Source organism: Manacus candei, unplaced genomic scaffold (assembly GCF_025592945.1).
Source record: "Manacus candei isolate 608988 ecotype Guabito, Panama unplaced genomic scaffold, ASM2559294v1 h1tg000051l, whole genome shotgun sequence".
NCBI lineage: Eukaryota > Metazoa > Chordata > Aves > Passeriformes > Pipridae > Manacus > Manacus candei.
In genome coordinates, this window is record NW_026138099.1 from 1877501 (window position 1) to 1900759 (window position 23259).

The following is a 23259-nucleotide window of genomic DNA, read 5'->3' on the forward strand; positions in this document are numbered from 1 at the left end:
CCTGGATGTACCTACAGACTGGGGAATGAGATGCTGGAAAACAGTGCCTTGGAAAGGCACCTGGGGGTCCTGGTTGAAGGCAAGTTGAATATGAGTCAGTAGCACCCTGGCAGCCAGGAGGGCCAACTGTGTCCAGGGGGGCATCAGGCAAAGCAGTACCAGCTGGTCAAGGCAGAGGATTGTCCTGCTCTACTCTGCACTGGTGCAGCCTCACCTGGAATATTTTCTGCGGTTTTGGGCACCACAATATAGGAAAGATATTAAGCTCTTAGAGAGTCCAAAGGAGGGCAACGAAGATGATGAAGGACCTTGAGGAGAAACTGTATGAGGAGAGGCTGAGGTCGCTTGGAGTGTTCAGCCTGGAGAAGAGGAGACTGAGAGGAGATCTCATTGCAGTCTACAACTTCCTTGTGAGAGGAAGAAGAGGGAGAGGCACTGATCTCTTCTCTGTGGTGACCAGTGACAGGACCTGAGGGAATGGTCTGAAGTTGTGTGAAGGGAGATTTAGGTGTGTCAGGGAAGGTTTAGGTTGGATATTAGAGAAAAGTTCTTCATCCAGAGGGTAGTTGGATAGACGAACAAGCTTCCCAGAGAAGATGTCACAACACTAAGCCTGACAGAGTTCAAGATGTGTTTGGACAATACTTTCCGTCACATGGTGTGACTCTTGGGGATGGTCCTGTACTGGGCTAAGGAGCTGGACTTCAAGGAACCTTGTTGGTCCCTTCCAACTCAGCATATTCTGTGAATCTGTGTGATTCAGTGTGACAGCTTCTTGGTTAAGTCACATATGACTGTTGCTTTCCCTGATCAAAGGGAGAATCTCATGTCAGAGAATGGCCACAAACTGGAAATATGGGGTTGGGAGGAGGCCCTTTGGTAATTATTAAAAAGTAGCACCAGTTGTTTCCTCTGAAAATAATCAAGAGGAAAACTAGTCACCATATGACAACTGCACTGGCGCTTGAGCATAACGTGGTAAGCTCTGTGGTAAAATTTTAGCTCTGTATACTTCTAGAGATGATTTCCCACCACTAACAATCCCTTAAGTTTTGCATAAGTGTATTGGGTTTGTTTGCCCAGGTTTTTGTAGTGGTGAGGCTACAGGGGTGGCTTCTGTGAGAAGCTGCCAGAAGCTTCCCCTATATCCAGCAAAGCCAATACAAGCTGGCTCCAGGAGGGACCTGCCACTGGCCAAGGCTGAGCCAATCGGGAATGACAGTAACGTCTCTGTGATAACATATTTAGGAAGGAAAAAAAAGTTATGGTGCTGATGAAAATTCCAACCAGTGAGAATGTGTGAACAACAGTGTAGACACCAAGGTCAGTGGAGAAGGAGGGTGAGGAGGTGCTCCAGTCACTGGAACTGAGGTTCCCCTTTAGCCCATGGTGAAGCAGGTTGTTTCCCTGCAGTCCATGGAGGACCACAGAGGTGCAGAGATCCACCTGCAGCCCGTGGAGTAGCCCACATGGGAGGAGGGGGATGCCCAAAGGAGGCTGTGACCCCGTGGGAGGCCCAAGCTAGAGCAGGGTCTTCCCAGGGATCTGCTGACCTATAGAGAGAGGAGCCCACGCTGAAACAGGTTTTCCTGGTAGGACCTGTGGCCCTGTGGGGGACCCACACTGGAGCAGCCTGTGTGTGAAGGTCTGCAACCCATGGAGAAGTGACCCTTGGGACAGCAGTTTGTGAAGAACTGTTGCCAGTGGAATGAACTCACACTGGAGAAGTTCATGGAGGACTGTGTCTCATAGGAGGGACCCCACGCTGGATCAGGGGAAGAATCCTCTCTCTGAGCAGTGGCAGAAACAACAGGTGATGAACTGACCATAACCTCCATTCCCAATCTCCCTGTGCCAATGGGGGGAGGAGGTAGGACTTGGAAAGGAGGGAGGGACGGGGGGAAGATGTTTGGTGTTTTTAAGATGCATTTTATGTCTCATTATCCTGCTCTGATTCCGTTAATAATAGATTTAATTAATATCCCCACTTTACGTCTGTTTTGCCCGTTACAGTAATTGGTGAGTGACGTCTTCCATTTGTGAGATACTGGATTATTGTATTAATTATTGGCTCAGACCAACTCAAGTGTGTGGGGGGGTGGGGGTGGGGTATAGGTCGAATTTCACAGAGGTGAGGTAGTGCCCTATCCCATATCTCAGCCCTTTCAAGCATCCTGGGACAGCCCAGAAGAAGCTGACAGTAACTTGACACTGGAAGCATGCCCACACCACAGCCCCTGGAACCGCTAACCCAGCCTTTGATTGGCTAATGCAGTGGGAGCTCAGTCTCTCACCCCACCCAGGAGCCCCACAGTGGTCCATGGGCCAGAAGTCCAGTCTAGGATAGGTGGCCACAGAGGGCCAAATCAAACAAAAGCAGTGACATATGCTCCCCATGTTGTTCAAACCCTACCACCTGGACACATGGAAACTGGGCTTGCATAGGACTCTCCAGTGATAGCTATCATTTTCTTTTTTTCTCTCTCTTTCTTTACTTCTTCTCATAATGTCCTTTCTTAATATTTTAGGTAACTTGAGACTTATTGGTAAACTTTAGGAAATTTAAAGTGTAGCATACAAACAAAATAAAACATTCCACAAACCATTGACTTAGCACATGCTAACCCATACAATGCAAAATCCAACCCAGCCAAAGTACCTCCTGAGAAAATGTGTGCAGTTTTTGTCTTGTGTGGTCCCTCTTAAGGTGTTTGGAGAACTGAAAACTCTTCTAAAAATTTGGTGGGTGAAATTTTGTAGCCTTGTATATTCTTTAAAATAAAATTCCTTTGGGAGTTTGTAGCTCGACTCTTGGGGTCTTACACTGGTCCTCATCTCGACTCATGAACGCCTTGTTATATTTTCTCTCCTCTGTCCAGTTGCAGAGTGGAGAGATAGAGCAGCTTTAGTGGGTGCCTGGTGACCAGCCAGGCTCTAATCTAACACGTTAAAAAGAAAGGAAGTCTGATTTTGCACATGGTGCTGCTTTTCTCTATCTACAGGAGAACTTATTGTAAAAGACTTAATTAGAGATGGTTCTACACAGAAACATTAGTCATGTGATGCTGTTTATCTGCCTAGCCATGACTAACTCAGTAAAATCTGTTTTCTAGTGTTAAATTTTCCTTCCACCTTGAAAAAATGTGTATGATCCTACTGTGTTCTACTTCTTCCCTAGTCTTGCCACTGGGCGTAGTAGAATCACATGGATTAGGTGCAATTAGAGGGTAACTCCGGGAAGATGAAATTTAATCAGGTTCACAAATTTAGAGATTCTCCTTTTTTTAGTATAAGTATAGAAGTAGATAAATAATCCTCACAATCAGTGAGTTTTTTTTCATTAGTATGTACATTTAGAGGAAGGTAAAAGCATAATTTGGCTGTTGATACATCTCTAGTTATTACTATGTTTGCAATTCAATTACCCAAAGAGCCTCAAGTACCATTGATTATTCATGGGATTCTTGGGTTGGTCTGGCTACCAAACTACTCATTAATCCCTTGAGTGCCTCTGGGCAGTCAGTATGCATCTAGCATAGTAAATCTGCTGCAGCTGTAGAATATAACAGGCTTTGGATAGTGAAGTGGCTGGAACAATGGTAGGGTTAGGCTTGGAGTTAGGGTTAGGGTGATACCAGTGGCTGGTAGTCTCCAGCATAACTCAGGCTCCTCAGGGAAGTGGTCACAGCACATAGCCTCTAGAGTTCAAGAAGTGTTTAGATGATAGTCTCAGTCACATGGTGTGACTCTTGTGGATGGTTCTGTGCAGTGCTAAGGGTTGGACTCAATGATGCTTTTGGGTCTTTCCAACTCAACATATTTTGTGTTTCTATAACAATACTGTTCAAAATGAAGCAGCTGTAGGCCTTCTGAAAACCAAGTGCCCAAGTGGTTAATTTAGCCCAAACCAGGTGGCTCATTAGGCAGCTACACAAGTCTGTGTGACTTATGGAGAAAATGGAGAAAAAATTCCCTCTCTCAAGGTTCACATTTCCAAGGGGTTATCAGCTTAATTCAACAACAGTTTGAAGGTATTTCACTTTTTAATCTATTTTTTTATTGCCTGATACTCATATACGTACACGTGTCAGACCAGTACAAAGCCTGTGATGGCAGATTAACCACAGACTAACCACAACAGTCAGTGTAAAGTCTGAACTTGTCATTTACTGCCTCCAAATACAATCACACTGAAGTTGGTTAACATGAAAATGAAAATCTTGGTTTCTTGCTATTCTCTCCCAGTTTTGTTTTATTAGATGTTCATCCTACAGAAGATTTTTATTGCTTCTCCCTACTTTATATACTTCTACATATTGTATTTTCCTGTGTGAGAAGCTGAGGTTTAATTTTTGCATTCTTTATTCATGTAAATGACAAGGCTCTTGCAGACCAGTTCAGTCCAGGCTATGTAGTTCACTTTGTCCAGTTTTCTACAGAAAAATGCAGGAGGCATACTGGTAGGTCGATAAGCCGATGCTAAAGTAGGTTGGTAGAAATGTCTAGAGAAGCTTGCACAACTCTTAACTTCACAATGTTTGACTGAAGTTGTTGCTTTCTGTGCATTGCTTTTGAGTGGTTGTATTTACTTAAATCTCTTTCCTAGGTAAGGGAATCATAAAAACAAAGCAAATAAACCCATTGCTTGACTCAGAATTTTTCACTGTGCCTATCTTTTTGCAGGTATGTTTTTGTGTGCACACATACATTTGAGTCCATCTACACACAGTGGTGCATTTCTACACTATATATATATTTAAATATATAGTGGGGAGAAAGACAGAAATGAAGAAGGAAGAAGGATATGAAGCTATGGTATTAAAGAACTTTTCTAATCTATATCTCAATGCCATATGTCAGTGCTTGTACCTTTCTTTAGGTGGGATGCTGTTTTGGTTTAAGCCCAGCTGAAAATTAAACACCACACAGCTGCTCTGTCAATTCCTTTCTCTCCCCCACACCCCAGTGCAGGGGAAGAGAATGAAAAGTAAAACTTCTTGAAATAAGAATAAAAATAGTGTAATAATTGAACACAAACTAAACATTGTAATAACAGTAAAAAATAATACTAATGATAATAAAAAGGGAAAGGAAAAGAACTCCAAACAAGTGATGCATAGTACAGTTTCTTACACCTGCTGACTGATGCCAGACCCCGTTCCTGAACCCAGATCAGCCCCCCTTCTGGGTGTCTCCCTCATTTTGTACACTAACATTCTATGTTGTGGAATATCCCTTTGGCAGTTCAGGTCACCTGCTGCAGCTATGCTCCCTCCCACTTTTATTTTGTGTACCTCCTCACTGGCAGAACGAGACAATGATAAAGAAGTCCTTGACTTAGGATAAACATGATTTAGCAAAAACCAACATCATTGTGTTATCAATATTATTCTCATTCTGAATCCAAAACACAGCACTATAACAGCTACTGAGAAGAAGTTAACTGAATTACATTTAGAGATACAACAGACTTTACTTCATCATGCTTAACTTAGTATGGGACCTCCTGAGTTCCCATACCATACAGCTATGGTTTTAATAGTGTGCGTCTAGCTAAACACCACAGTTCTGATATGAGCCAACATAAAGTGATGATGTGTTAGAGATTTCTATAAACTAGTTGAGGATTTGACAGCATATCACAAGAGAAATAATTTTAAAGGGTTAGATTAATGTTATCAGGACCATCAGGCAGGACCTGGTAGGTCAGTTAATCAGACAAAATGGCTGAACCAGCAGTGTCTGCTCCTTCTGCCTTTAGCCAGTTCTTCAATTCCCTCATCTTCTAAGCATTTTATTGCTGCTGTTCTGTTTAGACTGTAGGAACTGATTCATAGGAATTTGAACATCTCTGAGCACCAGGCTTATGAGGTATTTCAATTGCCTAGACTAGTTTTTACCTTTTGATTATGTAACATGATAATCTAGGAGTCAGTGCTTTGAAATATGGCTAAAAAGGTATTCTTAGAAGTATTCACCATCTTCTGGTGTAGATTTTTGTTTTCCTTTTTCTGTGTCTGTGTGTGGTTTTGTTTCATTTTGTTGAGGTTTTTTGTTTGGTTTGGTTTGGTTTGTTTTTAATTTTGAAGAGCTGAATTTCAGTAGCTGTTGGACTTTGTTCTCTCATAGGGAACTTAAATTTTAAAATATCAGGCAATTGTGGTCAAGTGCACTGTTTCATGTGGCATTTCTCCAACTGGATGTGGAAAATGCAGTATTGTGTTAAAAATAATCAGTATGATTAAATAGTAAAAAAGGGCTAGTAGATGTAGCTGAGTGTACATCACTGTACTATAAATGGTCATTTTAAAGGGAGTTTAGGAGGACAGAAGTATGTCTTTCAGCTGGTGTGAATAATGGGCAGTGTGGCTTTGTTGCTGAAAAGCTTGCTTTGTTTTTAGCTCTACTCTTCCATTGTGGTGATTTTTTTGCCTCAGGATAGCCTCAAAATGATTTAAGTGAGTTCACTAGTCTCACTTGCAAGTTACTGCTATAGGCTAGACTGGAAATAAAGTATCATTTCATTCTTCCATTTAACCTCCTTTCAGTTGCTTAGAAAGGCAGCTCTTGCTTCCTGTTAAGACTTAACTGGAGTCATAACAGCACGGTGAAGCTAGTGCTTGTTTAATAATGTTTAGCAGGTCTGTGAATGTGGAAAAGAGTATTCTGTACAGTGCAGATTGCATATAGTTATGTTTTTCAACCCTTGTGTAGATCATTGTCTTCTTTGAGGGTCAAGGTCCAGAAGCGTTCCACTTTTTTAATTTCGTGGTTTGCATCCAGCCCTTGAAGGATATGAAATACTGATATCATATATTTGTGAGCAAAAATGTTAATGCTGGACCATCTCCTCCTGTCTTCTTGTTTGGAAGCACACATCTCACAAGGCAAAAAACCTTGTCACTCACTCAGGCAAAATTGCATTGTCACTAGAAAACAGATGTGAAGAGAACAGCTAAAGAAAGGAAACTTTGATTTTTCTCATGTGTTACTGCCAGCAAAATGTGTTTGAGAGAGCTTTCCTTTGGCTACAATTAAAAGAATAAAAAAACCCTAATAGTGCTCAGGTATGATTTTTGAAACATCATTCATAAAATTAAACAGTACAGTTGCAATCCCCTCCGTGGTGTGTCATATTATGCAGTGTTATCTAGTGTCTGCGCTGAGGTCATCAGCTTTGCTTGAATTGTGATGTCAGCCCTTTGGTCTGGAAGTCAAATACTGACATTCTATCCTTCCTTTTTTCATCTTTTTTTTTTTTTAAAACCTATCAAATAATTAGAAAATGAAAAAAAAAAAAATCTGTTGAATAGCTGCAAGTTCAGATAACGAACACACAGTTAAATAGCTGTAGCAGCCAAGGGAAGTTACCCTTCAGGGTGACTTATGGGGCCAGAGATACTGAGTTGTGTTAAAGCTGACCTAGGAAATGGGTTTCTGTAACTCAGGGTGCCGCTCTGGAGTTTCCTCTTCCAGACTATTTCCAGGAGTAGGGGTCAACATCTGCTACACAGAGAATTATGAGATACCAGGTATATCTCCTGAGATGCTGTTGGCAAAGCTTTCTTTCTCACATAAAAATAAACTATTACTGCATTAAATTCAGGAGTAATTGATGTAGGAGAGGTTAGAAAATGACTGGCAAATTGTAGGCCCCATAAAGTGCTGTGACTTGACATTTGTGTAGGTGAATGTAGAAACTGATATGATAGCTTGTTTTTTTTATTTCAGTATAAATAGTAGAGGCAGCTAGCGTTATTGTACAGATTTGATTGGTGTGGTGTAAAAGATAAGGTCATCCCTGTCAGTGTGGGGACAGACACTCAGATAGCAAAGTGCTGAGTGCTAGAGGTGTAACAAAGCACTGCTGTGATAATCCATGCAACTTGTCATTGCCTGAAATTGTTTTGGGGTATACTGAAATAATGTATGGAGATTACATGGGAAAAATAGATTTCATACACAGCACAGCCCACCTGCTCATAACACCTCTTCAAGATGAAAAATGGTTTATATCTGTACCTGAGCCCAAACCTAAGGACTAAACAGTAGTAGAACTGAGTTCAAGAGCATTTTTACCCTGATACCTGAAAGTCCGTCACCTTGAAAGCAACTGAGCAGCTAAACCTACTGCTGCTTCCATCCATGCTGCTGTCTGGAGATGTGTGGCAAAATCTGTCTCTCCCTGGGGTTTCAGTGATATGGGGCAACCTGATGCATTTCTGAGAAGTCAGCTCATTTTGACACAGGATTCAGTGGAGCAGAGAAGATTAACTTTCTGAAAATGGAAAAGACAGACAGGTAGAAGAAGAGGAACTGCTTATCAAATATGCACATTTCAGATGGAACTTCACACTCTGTGAAAAGATTTTAGATTGCTGTAAGCTCTCTGAAGTGCTCCTGACAATGTGTTATCAGGTCATGTTTGTATGGCGGTGGCAGCCCATACAGGAAACACTAAGTCACATGACTTCGAAGATGGAATAAATCAAGTGAACAGTACAGATCCTGAAAACTAGTTTCACCTTCATAAGGTCTGATTATCTGTACATCAGACATGAGGTTTGTCAACCCCATTTCAGTCTGACCAGGTTCAGTGCCACTTTGAGAATTTCAATGAACCAATATTGTAATACGTATGGAAGATGGCACTGAGATGATTTCATGAAAAGCGAAGTCCCTGTGAAATATGAACTGTTACTGAAGGCTTCACCTTGCACTTAGGTCACATAAAATGCCCATTTAAAAGGTCTTTGTCTTGTTAATCTTTATAAGTTTGTGTAAGACTTTCCATTATCCTTAAGCAATGTTAGAACTGCAAATGCGGGGCTGACACCAACAGTTCAGATTTTTTATGACTCCAAGGTAACAAGACCATTCTAAACACAGAGATTAATATTCCCAAGACTCTTCTTACTGTCACACAGTTATTACCTCATTGTCATCGAGTGCATTCAGGAAACACAAGAAGACCTCAAGGAGAGTTGACTCTCCTGCCCCTGCAGTGAACAGTGAAATAATTTTCACAGAATCACAGAATGGCTAAGGTTGTAGGGACTACTGGAGGTCATCTAGTCCGGCTTTCCTGCTCAAGCAGGGTATCTTAGAGCACGTCACTCAGGATTGTGTCCAGACAGCTTTTGAATATCTCTATAGCATTTCCAGCTGTGGAATAACTGAAAACAGACATACTATGCCACTTATTTTCAGTCAAAATTCCTCTCTCAGTTTTGCTTAAAAGCTGAGAAAAGAGTCAGGAATTGAATTAGAGGGTTTTTAACTCTTGTTATTGTTTACCTTGGCTGAACATCAGGTATTCACCGGGCCTGCGCCAAACCTCCCTCTGGAGGGAAAGGGGAACAGGAAAGGGGGAGAAGAAGGGAAAAACTACGAAAACTGAAACTGCCAAGAAAAACAGCTTTATAGGTACACAGAGTGAAAAAAATTATAAAACTATACACACAGAGAGGAACTAACAACAAAGATTACTTCCCCACAACGAATGCTCTTCTCCCCCTAAGAAGCAGCCCGTTCACCACTGTGCAGCTACCTGGAAGAGAGGAAAACCCTTACTTCCTTCCTGTCTTTCGTATCTGAGCTGACGTAACATAGTATGGAATATCTTATTGGTAAAATATACATCAGGTGATCTATCCTAGTTCTGTTTCCCTCTCAGAGAGGGTAACAAACCCATTACAACTCTTCAGTTAATTTTGTGCTCTCTCCTAGTAAAACACATATTTTCTGGATAAAATTGTGTAGCACTACCTTTTTTTGAAGGCTGCTATCTCAAAGGAGTTTGAGAAATAGCCTCAGTCCACGCAATGACCTCTGGGGACAGCACCAGATTAACTCTGGATATACACCTCCAGGCTTTGAGAAGGCTGTAACGTGTGAGTTTTAAACTCTTAGATAAACACTTAACATGATTTTATTTAGTGAAATAATCTTTCTGATCATTCTGGTATTTCAATTGTCATTTCAAATGTGTGGTTATTCTTGAGCTCATTTTCAGAACAATTGCTATAGTGTCTTTATCTACTATAGCAGCCATTAGGTAGAATTTGGTACATCTTTCTATTTTAAGATACTAAACTTAATTTCAGTGCCCATCCTATTGTGCCACAGTTATTCTTCCCGTGAAAAGGAAATGTCAGCCTCCTATGGATGTGATGGACAACTTAACTGTTACTTCTACATTCCACTCTCCCATATGAATGCAAAGGTTTATAAGCTCCTTCCCTTTCTTCTGCTGTTTGAAAAATAAGGACCTACAAAAAGAGGGAAGAAGTAATTTAAAATACTTGAGAGATTTGGACATATAAAAAGGAACTGACATTTTAAAATATCTTTATGTACTCTTTAATACCTATTTGTGAAAAGGAGAGTTACATTTTAAAGTCAGTTTTTCCTAATTCACTTCTAGGTTTTAATTTTTTTAAAATTTTTTTTCTTTTTTTTAGTTGCAAAAAAAAGTTACTGTTCATGGGTACAAATCTTTAAAGACATGTTCATGTTCTGCAGCATGCCAGGCATTGTGTTTTATCAGCATAACCAACTTCTTAATTTTTGATGATTAAAGAAGTATTTTCAGTTGAATATTATTTAGACAATTCTTTAACCAATTTTTTTTGATAAAAGAGGTGTTTGAAGCCTGATTTAGGCACCACACTTCTTATGTGTGATACAAAAATAAAGCAATTTTGAGGCAAGGCATTATATCAATATGTATATATCTTTTCAGTATTGCAGTGAATGATGACTCAAATACCCTTTTTGTCTTGTTCTCATGTATCATTTGCATGCTGAAAAGGTCGTCTTAGATTGAAAGTTTAAATAGCTATATGGAATTTTGTGTCCAAGAAGGCTTTCACTTTGAAATAATGTTTTTGCATTCTTCATTCCTTATTCCCTGTGTTTTTTGCAATAAAAATGAAAATAGATTTTGCATTTTAGTGTAAACGTAAAATGATCTTGAGAGGTGAAAATAATTTGAATAGTTCCTCTCCAACTATGTTTTCTTGTGTGTGAGGCTAACAGTCACTGGGATGACATTGTACAGTGCCTAACAGAATATATGCAAATCAAAAAAAACCAACAAGATGAAATTCAAAAAAACCTACTATAGACAAAACAACCCTCTTAAGCCCCACTCCCCCAAAACCACCCCCAACCCCCAAACCAAACCATAACAAAAAAACCCCAAAATGCCACAAAGAATCAAACAAACCCATTAATCAAATAAACAAAAAACCAAAGAAGAAACAGGATTAGTCTGTGGGAGGACAGGAACATCTTTTTGCATCTTGGAATTACAGCTCAAGTTAATGTTAGCTAGCAGCATTATAATTAAGGCTGAGTGATGAATTTGTTGTGTTGATTGCAGGAAGTCTGCATGCCAGTTGTGTTTGATGCAGCTGCACCTTGCATTTAAAATTTATATTTGTCCTGGTGCTCCTGACAGAAAAAAAATACATTAAAATTTCTTTATTTTTGCCTTATATCATATGACTCCTAATGTAAGGTTTATAGAGGATTTTTATCCATCAAGAAGTGCATTGAATCAACAGTGAATCTCTAAGGAGGAATTACACGCATGATGTTATAATTTTTCCTTAAAGTATCAAATCTGAATTTTTTATTTCAATAACAGCCATAAATAGGAAGTTTAAAGATTACTTCCATTTTTATTAGTATTTTTCATCTTTACTTTACTTTAAAGCCTCTTGTGTAGTGTAACAAAATAAAATTAGCCCCAGTGCCCAAATTACCCCTGAAGAATATACTCTGTAAGTAGGAAAAATACAACAGAGATTGAATGATCTAAAAAAAAATAATAAATCGACTGTGGAAAATTAATTGTTAACATTTTGAATGACATTAAGGAATAGAACTGGTTTCAGGAATTCTTTTCTCCTCTTCTCAGACTTACTCTTTCCTGACACCTTTCCTTGCTTTTATCCCTGTTTTTTTAACCTAGTGTCCATTTGAGCAACCTTATTTCCCATTAAGTGGAAGAGAGGATTTTCATTTGCTTGTTTCTTCTTAGGAAATTCAAACACTGTAGATCATATTGGCAATTACTCAAGTAAAAATACTGAGTTACATGACTCACAGAATCACAGAATGATTTGCTTAGAAGGAACCTTAGTCTAACCCCACTGCTGTGGTCAAGGACATCTTTCACCGGATCAGGTTGCTCAAAGCTCTCTCCAACCTGATTGAACACTTTCAATGTTAAGGCTTCCACAACTTCTCTCAGTAAACTGTTTTAATGTCCAACCACCCTCTTCCTCATAACCTGTCTAGATCTATCAATACCCTTTCTCCTATCTATAGGACCTGGTACTACACCACTCATCTTGGTGTCTTCTGTAAACTTGCTGAGGGTACAGTCAATCCCATTCACTATGGCATTTATGAAGACCTGAAATAGTATTGTACCCTTGAGGAAAACTACTTGGTTTTGGTTTCCACCTGGGCTTTGAGCCACTAATTGCAATTCTTTGGACATGGCCATCTAGACAATTTTTTATCCATCTAACAGTCAATCCAAAATCTGCCACAGACCTCTTCTGCTCACAGTATCGAAAGCCTTGGTGAGGTCAACAAAGGTTACACAGAGACCTTTGTTCTGTTCCCTGCACTTCTCTTGCAGTTGTCTGAGAACAAATACCATGTTTGTGGTACTCCTGTTGGCTCTGAAACCACACTGACTTTCAGGTAGAATTCCTTCTGCTATAGCGGGTATTAGTCTGTTCAAGAGTATTCTTGCCAGGATTTTGCCAGCAATGGAGAGCAGAGTAATACCATGGTAATTTGAGCAATCTGATTTGGTACCTTTCTTCTTATACAAAGTGATGATGACTGCATCATGAAGGTCTGATGGCAGTTCGCCTAGTTCCCAACAGCGCACCACAAACTCATGAAATTTGGTATGGAGTGCAAGGCCCCCATGTTTCCAGACTTTGGGTGGAATACCATCAACCCCAGCTGCCTTGCTGATTTTTACCTGCTGTATGGCCTTGAGGGTTTCTCCTAAAGTGGGGGCAGTATCCAATTCATACTTCACCAGATGTGTGATGGACTGAATTACTGAGTCTTGGACTACATGGTTGGTACTGAAGAGAGTCTGAAAGTGTTCAGACCATCGATTCAGAATGGAGGTTTTATCTGTCAGAAGCGTTTGCCCGTCAGTGCTGAGTAGAGGGCTTTGTACCTGGTATGTTTAGGTTGTCCCCCCAAGTTCCTCAAAATGATCATCTCACTCCGCGAGGATCAGCATGGCCAAGGCAGATATGGCAACACACTTTCCAAGCCCTTTCTAATAAAGAATGGTGTGAAACAAGGCTGTGTTCTCGCTCCTACCCTATTCACAATCTTTTTCAGCAGGATGCTCCAAAGGACCACGGCAGACCTCGATGATCAGGACGGTATCTACATTCGATACCGTACTGATGGAAGCCTTTTCAACCTAAGGCAACTGAAGGTCCACACCAAGACCTTAAACCATCTTGTCTGGGAGCTGCTTTATGCTGATGACGCCGCCCTTGTTGCCCACACAGAAGCAGCTCTGCAGCGTTTAACATCCTGCTCTGCAGACGCTGCTGAGCTCTTTGGGCTGGAAGTCAGTCTAAAGAAGACAGAAGTTCTCTATCAACCTGCACCTCAGGAAGTCCCCCATCATCCCCACATCACCATTGGCCAATCAGAACTCAAATCAGTCCAGCAGTTTAAATACCTAGGTAGCCTCATTTCCTCCAATGGTAAGATTGACAACAGGTTAGCAAAGGCATATAGTGCTTTCGGAAAGCTTCACAAAAGAGTTTGGCGAAATAAACACCTGAAGAAAGAACAAAGATCAGTGTTTACAGACCCATAGTGCTGTCTACTCTCCTATATGGATCTGAATCATGGGTCATCTACCACCACCACCTGCATCTCCTAGAACACTTCCATCAATGCTGTCTGCGTTCAATCCTAAACATCCACTGGTCAGATTATGTGACCAATACATCTGTTCTAGAGCAAGCAGCAGTCACAAGTATTGAGACCATTTTACTAAGAATGCAGCTGAGTTGGACAGGGCACGTTTCCAGGATGAAGGACCACCACCTCACTAAGATTCTGCTCTATGGTGAACTTACCACCAGCTGCTGCATGAGAGGAGCCCCGAAGAAAAGATACAAGGACTCCCTGAAACAACATCTCAGCCTTGGCCATATTGATCACCATAACTGGTCTACTCTGGCCTCCAATCTGGAGGCCTGGAGACACATCATCTATAATGCTGCTGATGCTTTTGTGAAAGCACACAGGGGAAAAGGCAACGCAGAAAGAATCGTGCCTCGCAGAATATACCACCTAAGGAGTCTTTCTGCTGTGCCTTCTGCAACTGGACATGCCTGTCTCGTATTGGCCTTTTCAGCCACCAACGCGCTTGCAACAAGCGTGGGTAGACCCCTTCCCAAATCTTCATTCGCGAAGCCCAGCCATGATGATGACTCAGCAGTCAATCCATTAAACTCATATTTCTGCAGTTTAGAAGTAAGAATGTTTTGAGGACCATGAATGAATCAAGGACATAAATAAACTGGATCATCTGCATTTTAGTAGATCAAGCATTTATTACAATATCCCCACTACAAGCTTCCAATCATCTTTTTGCTTAATTGATTTAGAAGTATTGAGTCAGTTACAGTGACGTCCCTACTCTTGTAATGGTAGAAGGTTAATATCTACAAACAAAAATTCAACATGTAATTTTGTGAAATAAATGAAGATAATGTAATCTTACATGCAGGCTCCACTCAGGGTTAAATTCTAAACTATCTGTTTGTTGTTGGAAAATGTGATTGTATGTTGTTGGTTATTCAAATTCTGTAAAACTCATAGGTACAAGTATGTGAACCCCACTTGGAAAACTGCCATATAAAATTAGTTGGAAGTATTTGGGTAAGCAAGGACAGTGTGTTTTGGCTTTTAAGATTTAAATTTTTAGTCTAGTGTGTTGGGTGCAGCTCACTTGTGCTGCTTGAACCATGTGGTGTTTCACAATCTGGAGTGGTTTGTAACTACATGCGACTTTTTACTTTTCCAGTTCACTGTCCATTTCATTGACTAGTACTAAATGAATCTGTCTTCTTGCCGTGTCCATGTCTTAATAGAAGACTGCTTCCCTAACACTAGTAGTACAGTGCAGGGAACAAAACTTTCATGTTATATTTGGTTGCCTTTTTTTTTTTTTTCCAAACACAGAATATAATTTGTTTAAACTTTTTCTGTTCTTAATAACTTCCAAAATCTTATTTCTGTTTAAGAAAAAAAAAATTTTTAACTCTCAGGAGACTACAAGTATAAGATATTTTTTCCAAAATAAACCATTGTCTTTTTCTCATTAGTTTCTCTTGGCTTCCATCATGAAATAGTCTTGCTGGTCTAACTGCCTGTCAATCTGACTGGTTTTTGTGTGTGTATGGGGCCAAACTAATTTATGGTTTAACTTCATAAACTTCAAAGGAGTTCTACTAGGCATGAATTTGATGCATAACATCTTCTCTTTCCAAGGCACTGCATTTTTCTACTCAACAGAAAAAGCGTTCATAAAGGAATAAAGTATGTGTTTCCTGTGTTAATATAGACATATTATGTCACTTCCAACAAAAGAGAAGATACTGATTTCCAAGTACAGAATCAAAGAGCATTTTTCATTCTGTATCAACTTAGCATTTATACAGTGTTTTTGTGACAGAAGGTCTAGTTATGGGTCTAGTTATGATGAATTAGGTTGCTTAATTTTGAGGTGATAACAGAATGAGTGAAAAGAGGTATTACTGTAAAACAATGGAAATTGCACAGCATCTTGTACTAACTTCAGTAGTTTGTAGTAGTTAAACTTCCTTTATTATCTGAAATATAAAATTGAAATTCTGGTGAGGCTGATTAAATACACTGAAGTTTCTCAAAATAAAATAATGTGTAAGGAGGCCCCTTCTATTGCACTGGCATATAAGGATTTGGATTTCCCAAAAATAAGGAACAGATGCAGAAAAAGTTGATGGAGAAAGACAGAAGGCACTGAAAAAGTTCCTGGAAAAGAAATCCCTGCAGTTAGGAAATGTTGGAAACAGCAGACTCTTGTGGTCTTAACTGAACAATTTGACAGCCTTCGAGGAAAAAAGTGATCACAACTTGTTGAGCTGAGGTGAATAGTTTCCTTTGCTAGAAGAAAAAAAATTGTAAAGAAGACAGGTAAGAATGAATGGGAAGTGTGTCTACTAAGAGCTTGTATGCAGGCTGGGGGACAGAATATGCACATCTTAAAAACCTGAAAAATTCTCCACTCAAAATAGTCAAACATATGTCCACAATATGTTTCGGACCCAGTTATCTATCTGGAATGACACTGAGTTATTATAAAATTGTACTTGTATCTTCTGGATTGATTCAAGGGAATGAATTCTTCATCCATCCTGTCCAAAGACAGATGAAACTTTTCTCCTTTATCTAATGTAAATTCTCTGTCAAATACTATCGTTCCTCTGACTCTTTAACGTTTAACTGATTTACCTCATTAAAAGGGAAACTTGAGAGTGTCAAGCTGTTTCTAACAGAAGAAACCTGCTGGGTGGGAAGGAACAGTGTAAAGCAAAGTTACATTTTAAGTGAGCCAAAATAAGTATATCTGTGTTTTTCTAGTGAGGAAAGAGAACAGTTAAATAATCCCTTTGATGTTCTTCACTCAGTTTAGCATCTTTTCTGATTTTTTCCAAAAGAGAACAGTTTTTTCTTGGATAAAAGTTGCCAAGAAGTCAGTTGCTAAATTAAAGTGGCTACACCAGGTTCTACCCTAAGAATACAGTCTATAATGTGCTGCCTCACTAGGGAGGAACTGCAAAGAAGAAATTGCAGCCCAGTGACCCATCAGTCTTCCCTTTCACTCGTAACAAGGGTGCGTGAAGGGGAGCCAAGGAAGTAATATTGTGCTTTCTGATGCCATGTGTGCTTCTGTCCTAGGAAAGAGGAAACAGAAGTTTCAGGTTGTTCCCCAGCAGGTTGGTCCCCAGCACAATCACATTTTATGAGTTTACAGAGGAGTACATGCAGACTCCTTCTTACTATTTACAGCATGCATCACAGCCTCTGCTCTCCATGTCAAAAGGAAAGAAGCTTTAATTTACAAGGGAGTACAAGAGGTCAAATATCTTTCACATTATGCATAGTCCCCTTCTTCTGTTTTTCAGGGAGCTGTGATGACTGGACTATTTTGTTGACTCCAAATTCTGAATTGTTTATTGAGGGAAAATATAATTTATGGATAACCAGACCCATCTCTATACAGGCAACTTGCGTTGTTACAACCAGAGCTATCAGAGTTGGGTTTACAGCTCACCCAATACTACCTTGAATTTAGTCTGATCTCGAATTCATTGTGTTTATAGCTATACTGCACTTGATATGTTTGAAAAATGAAGGGATATGAGGCATTTTATATATCAATTATTGCTTCCTATATTTTTTACTGGCAAAGCGTTAGCATTAATAAACTACTTATGAAGAGAAAGCATTAGGTTTGGTTGTTATGTATTCAAAGGTAACACTAGAGATTTTATCTGCATGCTTGATTTGCTTTCCATACTTCTAAAACTTTAGTTTCCTGCCCATCATTTTCAGAAGAGATTTGTGACTTTATACACTTGCTGTTGGTTTTGCCATGTCTGTGCATTCCTGTACACCTTACAAGACTGTAAATGTAATCCAGTGCCAGGCTGTCAGAGGAAGCTGTGGATGTGGGATATTGCAAATCAGAGGTGTGGTAGGAGAGATGAGTGTGTGCAGCAGATAACTGTACTGGATTAGCTAGATTTAAATGATGTTGGAAGAATTTGTCAGGTGAAAATAAAAATTGTCAGTTCAGTTTAATTTCATGGTGAATCAAACAAGGAAATTAGATTCTGCTACTCTGTTAGTTTGACATCTACAGCAAGTGACAATTAGAGATGATGAGAGAACTTATATTTATTCCAAAACTCCTAATTTATTTTTTTTTTTCTGGTGGGCATGTAACTTTTATTTACCTTTGCTGTGTAGAAAGATAAGTTATTATTATTTGATTGACAATTTGTATATTTCAGGAATTCATTATTTTATTAAGAACTTTTTGATAGAGTACTGCTGTTAGAGATAACTTGGCAATTTCTGAAGTCTGCATTCCAGTGAAATAACTTCTTTGGATGAGACGCATCAGCCACAAGCACTCTACACAGAATAGAAGTGGTAACACCTCAAACAAGAAAATATTACAGTTTAATGAGGTAAAGATGAAGGGAATAGGGAAGAAATTCCTTTTGCTATACTTGGTCACTCAGTTCGGTCTTGATTTTCTTCATTACCCTTGAAAGACAAGATTAAATAACAAATCAAAACACAAACACATCCTTTAAAAGAACTCTCAAAGTCCAAATTCTGATTAAGTGAACTTCATAGTTAAATTAGGGTTCAAAGAGCATGAAAAATCAAGCAGAACTGAGGCATGAAATGATTGTGTATGAGGTTGTATTCACTTCCCAGCCTAAGCAGTGGAGTTTGTGCCTAGGAAGCACAAACAATTTAGATTTAGAAGCAATACAGAAATAGCATGAGGAAATTATTTCCCACCTTATTTTGCTACTTCAGATGAAAATGTATTGTTGTCTAGCAACTGCAAGGAAGTCATCAAACAAACATAGAAAAGTGAAGAAAAAAAATCATTATCACATATTCTAAGGAAAAACACATCCCAGATCCTGCAGTAACTTGCCTTACATTGTAAGTAGTATGCTTTGAAGAAAAGATATGGATTCTTGCTGCAGTTCTCCATTTGCTAAGATAAGAAAATATTTCTTTTATTTCATCCTTTGTTTTGTCTATAGCTCTTATAAGATCTTGAGGGCAGAAATAAAGCGACTCTACCTACCACTAATTGGTAATCAAAAAGTACCAGTCCAAGTAGCCTAGGAGCTTTGCTTTGGCTCCCATTGTGTTCTGGTTTTCAGAACATAGTCTCAAATTGCCAGTTTTTATATGTAATTAGTTTTAACTCGTTATATACTGTTGCCCAAATACTCATGTGGCCTTGCTGTGCTCTGTGATCCTTTCATAGTTCATTTGTTTCTGAAGGAGACATGTATGAGTCATCTGATATGGACTGTCTCCTGCTGCCTTCATTCTCATTCTCAAATGCAAACTCTTTAATAGGAAGCCTCATGACAATTCTTAAACTGGTAGTTGTCTCTCATGTCCTGCATAACTGATATCTGGAAGGAAACTGTCCAGGATAAGCATCCTTGGATGACGTGTTGAGTTTTTTTCCTTAAGGATTTCCTTTAAAAATGTCTTGAAAGTGGAGTTGGAATTTGAAGATACAACACTGAAAAAAATTATTTATTTAACTGCATTATAATATTTCATACAGCTCTCTGAAGGATACCTGCAGAGAAGGTGGAGAGGGACTCTTCATCAGTAACTGTAGTAATAGGACAAGGAGTAATGGGTACAAACTAAAAGTGGAGAAATTTAGGTCAGATATTACAAAGAAATTCTTTACTGTGTGGTTTGCCCAGGGACGTTGTGGATGCCCCAACCCTGGCAATGTTCAAAACCAGGTTGGATAAGGTCTTGAGCAACCTGTTCTAGTGGGAGATGTCCCTGCATATGTCAGATGGGTTTGGGATGAGATGGTCTTTAAGGTCCCTTTCAACCCTTAACATTCTATGATTCTGTAAAGCCCCCTAGAAGGTCCAACAAAGAAACACAGACTGGCTTCTCTTTCACACCCACTGAGGTACTATTTGCATCCTCTGTGTGGAATGTTACTGATTTTTTCCAACTCTTCTGTATGGGATATCCTAGTGTTTGTGTTAGCAAAGCAATTGATACACTTTTTGGTTGATTTCTTGGTTAGTGGTTTTGTTTGTTTGTTTGTTTGTTTGGGTTTTTTTGGGTTTTGTTGCAGTCTGAAATTCAGATATCAACAGATAAGGAATTATTAAGCTTAAAAAGGAAACCTTGGGCCACAGGGGCTGGGAAAAACCCACCATCTAAAAGACCAACCAAGATCCATTGACATTCATTTCATGTGGATTGTCCTGATCTCCCTCAGCAGGATGTAGAAAGAATTTGAATGATGCTATCAGTTATCCCATTGTTTTCTCTCTCCCTGTGCAAATCCTTATTCTGGGGAAAAGCTGACCACCCTTCCCTAGTGTAATCTTGCTTACTGGAAATATAAAATCCTTTTCCCCCAAAATGTAAATACTGAATCCAAGAAATGTAAATCCATTTTTCCCCTTATGTCACCCCTGTTCCTGGAAATGTTAATAGATTGTGGAATCTCCTGTTTGGAATAACTGCCTCCTCACTAGCATCGAAGCCCCCGAGACCCTTAAATAGCACTCGCGTATTCAATAACACATTCCAGTTTTTGCCCCTATATCTGGGATCAAGATAGCATTATTAGACCCTTACAAGGTTTTTGTTTTTGTTTTGGTTTTTTTTGATTTTGTTCTTGGTTTTGGTTTTGGTTTTTTTTTTAGTTTTTTCCAGTATCTTTTGAGAAACTTGGGGTTTAGAAAACAGACAGGACAAGATTCAAATAAAATTTGGGAAAAAATTGTTATATCATCAAAAAAGACTTGCTTCAGTGGTTTTTGTTTGTGTGGAGTGCTTCATTTTGCACTGCATATGGTTTGACTGGAAAAAGCACAGGTAAAGAGAATAGGAAAAGTATGAAGCATATCTTCACAGTGAGGCAGTGAGCCCATTGGTGTTGTTGCAGATGAGCTTATGTATGAACTGTTGTTGAGATCTTTCAGAGCTGGGGACCTGTTTGCAAAAATGTGGCTTCTTCATTGAAACTAATCTCATTCATAATACCTAATTAAACTAAACTAAGATACTACAGTAAAAATTCAGCAAGTGCACTGCACTTTTTTAAATATATTTTTTGATTTTTTTTTATTGGAAAATAAATGATTTTAAAAATAAACTCCCTTCTCCAGCAGAAGATTAGCACAGTTGGTCTTGGAAATAAGACACGGTTCTTCTGAAGATTTCTGAAGAAATACAGTTTTTGAAAATATTGTTAGCTTTTTACATCTAAAATCAAGTAAGCCGCTCTAATCTTTACCCAGAAACCAGTTTTGTAGTGTTGTTTGTTTGTTTATAGAAAACTTTTAAAATCACATGCAAACTTCTGAAATCCTCAAGGAACTTTGTGGTTTCTGACCAAAGCCAGGGCCCAAAGCAAAAGTAATAAGTTCCTTACAAGAAGGTGGGTTTTTTTCTTCGTAATTAAGATTCAGATAAAAACAGAGCACACTGAATTTCAAAATTAATTCAAAACAAACTTTAGCTTATTAGTTCAGACTAAAAATGTGATTTTCAAGCTAATGCCCCAGTTGCTGCTAAACAATCTAGTTTTCTTTCAGGGGAAAGTTAAACCAATAGCTCAGCTCTGTGTGCTCACCAAATCTTCTCCAGCTGCTAATATGGATGCAAAGCCCAAGTTATCACATCTTCCTCAGGTAGCCTCTAGCTTCATGCTTTGTGGGGTCATTCAGTCCAAAGTAACTGACTAAATTTTTTTTCCTATAAGCGTATGTGCAACAGGTTAAATGACATTTGTAGAAGCACTTACTTTTCCCTTTTGACTAAATGCTGGAATAAATGGGCTCAATATCTATTAAACTCTTGAGCTTCTACAACTAGTTTAAATGAGTGACAGAATTTCAGGGCTAGGTATCTCTAATAATCTTCTCATATCTTAGCATACCAAATACCCTATGGTCGTGAAGCTTAGAGAGACTTGCAAACACTCATTCTAGGGCACTTCTTACACTCAAAATTCAATTTCTTCAATTAAAAAACCCACACTAAACCTTATTTGCCACTTAAAAATTAAAGTAGAATATTGATAAACAACTTGACAGAAGAATACATTAGAGCAAGCAGTTTTTCAGAAGTATAGAATCTCCACTTTCTTATGTCTTTTATTTCACTGGGAAGGCTAATTGATGTTCAATTATACTAGTTAAATCATCTAAACAGGGTAAATACTTAGAGATGGGATGCCTTTTTTCTTTAAAACAAGCAACCTCCCTTCCATCCCCAAATCCAACTCCATTAGTAGAGCTCACTTCCATTAAATGTGCTGTTTGAATTGTGCACAAATGTGGCTCACTGTACACTTGCATTTACTCTTAGCATTAAAGGAGGCTTAGTTAAATGCTTCTGAGAGAAAATTTTCTGTACATGTCACCATGTTCTTGAGAGATGTATTCAAAATGTTAATTTGAAAAATAATGGACTAGAAAAATATGAAATTTAATCTAGTCTGATTGATAAAATACGGGAGCTATTCTCTGATTTCTTGGGCATCGTTATTTAAATATGTATTTTTAGTGAAGTTAAAGAGAAGAGGATTTGGTCCATTTTTTATACTTAAATATAAATGCCTGCTTCAATAATTTTGCTAAAATGAATTCTTACCTGTTTATATCAGAATACAACTGTCACTACTCAGTATTCAGGCACAATTGGAAATATCACTGCAATACATCACAGAATACATAAAGCAATCTTCCAAAATATTAATTATCGATTTGAAAACTATCTATCTGAGCTATAACATAATGCTATGGTTCATTCATATACACTCTCCTCAGAGTACTAATGGCTACATGCAGATATTTCAAACAACTTCATAAACATAGGAGCACAGACTGTTAAGCAGTGATTAATTTCTTCAAGAGCATGTGATGTCCCATAATTCTTTAATGGTGTCAAAGTGATGTATAGCATGAGCACATTCATGGGCTGGTTCAGCAAAATGCCCATGGGAAGTATCAGGGTTGTATCTCTTTGGTGAGCTCTGCAGGGATTTAAATCACTTTGAGAAACAAGCTATGGACAAGAGACTTGCATATGAGAATGCTTTGGTAGAAAGAGAATAGTTATTTTCTCCTAAAGGTATAAGAGTTGTTTTTGTAATACTCACAGGAAACAACACAGCTGCACTCCATAGAAGTTGTGATGTTCACCTCACAAAATAATTTCACACAGACCCATGCAGACAGAGATAGCAAGCAGATTGAAAGAATAGGTTATTGATAGAGAAGGAAGGGAGACTTTCAGGCATTTGTGGCCTTCCTCTGTAACATCTTCCTTAGAATGTTACTCCTTTTCGGGGTAATTTTGATGACCATTCAATTTATAGTTTGA

General features: G+C 38.9%; 1 protein-coding gene across 1 annotated transcript in view; it reads left to right on the top strand.

Annotated features, from left to right (window-relative positions):
* The window catches only part of LOC127477307 (uncharacterized), a 54517-nt gene extending 40591 nt beyond the window's left edge, over window positions 1-13926 (top strand). The window contains exon 2 of the mRNA XM_051801502.1: window positions 13602-13926. Coding sequence (XP_051657462.1) covers window positions 13602-13882 — 281 coding nt within the window. The 3' untranslated portion in view covers window positions 13883-13926. The remainder of the gene's footprint in view (window positions 1-13601) is intronic.
* Window positions 13927-23259: the final 9333 nt, after the last annotated feature.